Genomic DNA, 5712 nt, shown 5'->3' with positions numbered 1-5712 from the left:
TGAGGCATTTTCAGGGGTAATGGGAGACGTGGCTGGGGAGTGAGGCGTTTTCAGGGGTAATGGGAGACGTGGCTGGGGAGTGAGGCATTTTCAGGGGTAATGGGAGACGTGGCTGGGGAGTGAGGCATTTTCAGGGGTAATGGGAGACGTGGCTGGGGAGTGAGGCATTTTCAGGGGTAATGGGAGATGTGGCTGGGGAGTGAGGCATTTTCAGGGGTAATGGGAGACGTGGCTGGGGAGTGAGGCGTTTTCAGGGGTAATTGGAGATGTAGCTGGGGAGTGAGGCGTTTTCAGGGGTAATGGGAGATGTGGCTGGGGAGTTAGGCATTTTCAGGGTTAATGGGAGACGTGGCTGGGGAGTGAGGCATTTTCAGGGGTAATGGGAGACGTGGCTGTGGAGTGAGGCATTTTCAGGGGTAATGGGAGACGTGGCTGGGGAGTGAGGCATTTTCAGGGGTAATGGGAGACGTGGCTGGGGAGTGAGGCGTTTTCAGGGGTAATGGGAGACGTGGCTGAGGAGTGAGGCGTTTTCAGGGGTACTGGGAGACGTGGCTGGGGAGTGAGGCGTTTTCAGGGGTAATGGGAGATGTGGCTGGGGAGTTAGGTGTTTTCAGGGGTAATGGGAGATGTGGCTGGGGAGTGAGGCATTTTCAGGGGTAATGGGAGATGTGGCTTGGGAGTGGGGAGTTAAATGTTTTCAGGGGTAATGGGAGACGTGGCTGGGGCGGGCGACGTTTTCAGGGGTAATGGGAGACGTGGATGGGGCGGGCGATGTTTTCAGGGGTAATGGGAGACGTGGCTGGGGCAGGTGACGTTTTCAGGGGTAATAGATGACGTGGCTGAGGAGTGAGGTGTTTTCAGGGGTACTGGGAGACGTGGCTGGGGAGTGAGGCGTTTTGAGGGGTAATGGAAGATGTGGCTGGGGAGTGAGGCGTTTTCAGGGGTAATGGGAGATGTGGCTGGGGAGTTAGGTGTTTTCAGGGGTAATGGGAGACGTGGCTGGGGCGGGCGACATTTTCAGGGGTAATGGGAGACGTGGCTGGGGCGGGTGACGTTTTCAGGGGTAATGGGAGACGTGGCTGGGGAGTGAGGCGTTTTCAGGGGTAATGGGAGATGTGGCTGGGGAGTGAGGCGTTTTCAGGGTACTGGGAGACGTGGCTGGGAAGTGAGGCGTTTACAGGGGTACTGGGAGACGTGGCTGAGGCGGGCAACATTTTCAGGGGTAATGGGAGACGTGGCTGGGGCGGGTGACGTTTTCAGGGGTAATGGGAGACGTGGCGGCGTATTTCAGGAGGATGCAGCACTTCTTATTTTCCTGGAGGCGCTGACCCATGGGATTCGGTGACTCTTTGTATCTACCGCACAGATATTGGGGTTCATGATCGCCTCTTTTCCTGCTCTTGAGTTGTATTTTTAGATTCATTTTAGAATCAGTGACTTGAAGGGAAGCGGCTATGTCCCCAGATATACGAGGGGCTGCTGATAAGTCTTTGGCTTTGTAATTTTTTTGTTTCTATGGTAACGAATGTTACATCACATAAAAGCCTTATGTGGCTAATAAGTTTTAAAAATTTTGTGTTTGTTGCTTATGGCAACAGTATTATGCGCACGCAGGAAAACAAAATGGCGGAGTCTAATGCGATATTCACACAACTGAGAGCAGAAGAGGATAAAACTCTTGTTTCTACAAGGAAAGTCCGCAGTGGATATTCATGGTGATATGTCACAGACATTGGGGGATCAATGCCCTTCATATTCCACAGGTAAGAACTGGGTTGCCAAATGTAAAACGGCCACTTCAGCCCCAATGATGAGGAACGTCCTGGACGCCCGAGAGTGGTTGTTGTTCCGGAGATCGTCGATGCTGTGCACAACCTCATACTGGAGAATCCACCAATTTCAGCTAAAGCAATAGCAGACATCATGGGGATTTCCCCTGAACGTGTTTGTGTCATTATCCATGAATATTTGGACATGAGGATGCGATCTGCAAAGTGGATCCCCAAATGTCTGACCACAGATCAGAGAAGCAGCGAGTGACAACTTCCCGCTCCATTTGTCAGCGTATACGGACTGATAAGATTTTCCTGGATCGACCGGTCACTATGGATGAGACCTGGATTTATTTGTATGACCCTGAAAACAAGGAGCAGTCACAAGAGCGGAGGCACAGTGGTTCTCCTCGTCCAAATAAGTCAGGGTACAAAACTCAGCCACTAAGGTGATGGCGTCTGTGTTCTGGGATAAGTAGGGTGTGCTGCTAGTGGACTACCTTCAAAATGGTTCCACCATCAATGCAAGGTATTACATTGAACTTTTGGACCAATTGAAGGCAGCTCTGAGGGCCAAAAGGTGTGGCAAGCTGTCCAAAGGAATCTTGTTCCTGCAAGACAACGCCTCCGCTCACACTGCACAAGTGACCACGACAAAACTGGCAGAGCCGGGCTTCCAGCTGGTGACCACCCACCTAATTCACTGGATCTAGCTCCCTCCGACTATCATCTGTTTCCAAACCTGAAGAAACACCTCAAGGGTACGAAATTTCACACCATTTCTGATGCCATGGCTGCTACAGATGCCTGGTTTGAGGCACAACCAAAATCCTTTTTTTTGCTAGGCTTACAGAACATGGAATACCGATGTATGAAGTGTGTTGTCATCAGTGGAGAGTATATGGAAGAAATGGAAAATTACATCATCCTATCTCGTTTCTTTCTGGGTAAAGCCAAAGACTTATCAGCAGCCCCTCCTAGCACTACCACATTGCCTGAATGATTTACTAGTATAAAATATGCTATATCCCTGAGAGGAGCTGGCGATTTCCAGTCACAGCGTTGCCCAGAGTGACGGCAGTCCCTGCTGAGTGCTGCCATATTGCCGCTCTTGGAAGCAGGGTCTCGGCATAAGCCCGTCTGCCCTAATGGTCAAGGACTTTGTATTTTTACCTGAATAAAGATTCAAGAAGACTTTGAGTGATTGGCTGTTTCCTAACTGTGGGGTATGAGATGTTGGAGAAGACAATCTACTCCACAATGGATTCCCTTTTAGATGGTGTCTATCAGGTCAGCCGGAGAGGACACACACAACACTCTTAGGTTTCTGGTCACTATGGCTCTGAGCAAAGTCTTGGCATTTATTTACACCAAGCTTTTCAAACACTTCACACTCTAAGGATTCTTATAAAGTGATGGACTCGCAGCAGTAAATTCAAGTAAAGCAAGCATCAATATTTCTCAGAAGGTCCTAAAGTCACGGTGGAGAACTGTCCGCACATCTGCCCGCAGCTCGGCACTACTGTGTGTGAATCTGTGCAAGGATGACTTTATTAAAGATTAGCAGGTGAATAAGTCTAACAGTAGAGGTTCCTCTGCTCTCGGGCTGCCATTTATAGATACCCGGGACATCGGCTCATCCGTAGACAGGAAGATCGAAGCTTGGAGTTCCCCAAGATGATGATTAAGGACTGGGCTGTAGGAAAGATTAACACAAAAATCAAAGACAAAAATTCCCAAAATGTGTCGATATTCAGTGAAGATGCCAGAAGGCAAACCTCGGAGATGTAAAAGGCTGCATATAGGGCTGTGAGGTGAACCATAATCCGAGCTGCTCGAATATGAGCGTCCATTCTGGGCATACTGAAGCCAGCCTGGTGGTACTTCATAGTCCGGATGTGTCTCACCAGGGAGAACAACGTGAGGATTATGGAGAGGACAGTGAGTATAAAGGGAATGCAGCAGCCCACCACAATGGACAGAACTTTATAGGATGGACTTACGAGAATGAAGATATCATTCATGAAGACACCACTTGAGACATTCGCATTCTCATTGGAAGGGGCCACTTCAATGTGCCAAATGGAGAGAACGCTGATGCCAAATGACCCTGCAGCTGCCAACATAAGAAACCTGGCAACCACATCCGAGAAGTTCATCTTCAGACGGACGAAGAGGTGATGTTTGAAGCTGACGATCCTCAGACAATAGAAGATGCAAAGTCCGGCTGTGATCCAAAAACTGAAGTAAAACTGAAATATCAGGAAAACTGACAAGGTGGAATAGGCGTTCTTAAACTGGACCATTGAAGGGAAGACAATGTAGAGGAAGGTGGCAACGTTCATATCACACTGGAGGCAGACATTGTTTACAGCCATGAGGACCAGGATCTTATCGCACAGGCTCAGGCGTCTTCCATGTTTCCAGTCCAGGATGTTCTGTATGATAATGAAGATGTTGAAAAGAATCCCGATGACGCATTCAACCACCGCAAAGATGAACCCGAATCTCCAGGAGAAGGTCATCATCTTGTCTGATGCTTTCTCCGCTCGCCTCAAGCTCCTGATGGATTTGACATTGAGTGGAGTCAAGCTCAGGAGGCCTCATTGATGGAGATTAATTGCCTTTGTTCTCATGCAAATATTTCAGGTTTTTTTAGATCTTCATGCAAACGATCTACCCATGTGTATGATCACAGCATGGAATACAGATCTGCAAGGTTACTATAGAGAGGCCCATGCCGGAAAGGTTATAGCTAAATAGAGGGGGGCATTCTCCTGGGGTACAGTGGTAATAGTTCTTATGTAAGGGTGTGTACTTTATCACACGACACTTTCCCCAGTAAAGGTTTCGTCAGGATATTTCATACTTTCTTTCTTCTGCTTTCCAGACCTGTTGTGAAAATGCTGCATTTTGTACAGTATTTGCTGCTTCCTCCCCTCGCAAGATGTGGAGTGCTTGTCCATCACCGCAGTCTTTCCTAACCGAGGCACCATGCTCCTGGTACGTCCGGGTACGTCCTCTGACCTGCTGGATGGCGGTGTTGAGCAGCTGTACACGTAAGGAGGCTCCTGTAGACCTCGTGCCTCACAGTCTGCAGCTTCCACAGGCTCGGTGCAAGATTAGCTTGCTGATTTTTCATTACCATAGAATGAGTGCGCCCCTTAGTGACAGTGTGACGCCCCTGGACTATCAGGTCGTCACAGGGTACTGCACGCTCTGTTACCTTAGTGCAGTATTCAAATCCCTCATGGTTCTGGGTCCCTATCTTACAGTGCTGCCCCCAACAGCAAATCAAATCCTAGAGACACCCTGCAGCACACCCACCAGACACACCAGTGGGCGGCTTAAGCGGAATTAGGGCCACCCACCTAGGAGTCAGGAAGGGAGGGTCAGGAGAGTGTCAGTGAAGTGAAGTAAGGAGAGGAGTGAAGTGGAGGAAGCAAGGAGCGGTGGCTCCCCAGAGCAGCTGTCTAGGTTGAAGGCGGTGGTTTGGACCTAGAGGAGTCGGACCCCCGGTTGCATGGGATTGAGGCAAGGTGCCTGGACCTGTTGAGTGAACGATCGGCAGCCTGGTCCTATCACCGGTCCAGGACCGAAGGCACGGCGGGATACACGGACCCTAGGTCAGGGAGAAGCTTCAGGCAACCCGGCAATTAACCTACGGAGAACGGAGCCTTTATGGACTGTTCCCCTGTTAGCTCCAGAATCGGGGCACTAGCGCAACGAGGGGGATAGGGCCTTCCAACAAAACGGTCCAGAAAATCCCAAGTGTGAGTCCTGAGAGCAGGCTCCCAAACTTAGCCACAGTGGGGAGCGGGGCCTGGCTAGCTCCAGACTACTGGACCACTACGGTGAATTTACACTTTGTGCCAGGAGGCAGGTCACGGATCACCAGGCAGTGCTGCAGGGGACAGGACCCGGACGAGCTCCCCTTGAG

The 5712-nt window shown here is 50.1% G+C and overlaps 1 protein-coding gene across 1 annotated transcript; it reads right to left on the bottom strand.

The window, feature by feature from the left end:
• Positions 1-3385: 3385 nt before the first annotated feature.
• Positions 3386-4300, bottom strand: LOC142283179 (taste receptor type 2 member 9-like). The gene has a single exon (XM_075333091.1). It carries the CDS (start codon positions 4298-4300, stop codon positions 3386-3388), a length of 915 nt encoding a protein of 304 aa, XP_075189206.1.
• Between the last annotated feature and the right edge of the window lie 1412 nt (positions 4301-5712).

The sequence above is a fragment of the Anomaloglossus baeobatrachus genome, unplaced genomic scaffold (genome assembly GCF_048569485.1).
Source record: "Anomaloglossus baeobatrachus isolate aAnoBae1 unplaced genomic scaffold, aAnoBae1.hap1 Scaffold_5330, whole genome shotgun sequence".
In the NCBI taxonomy this organism is placed as follows: domain Eukaryota; kingdom Metazoa; phylum Chordata; class Amphibia; order Anura; family Aromobatidae; genus Anomaloglossus; species Anomaloglossus baeobatrachus.
This window is presented reverse-complemented; position numbering and strand designations above follow the sequence as displayed.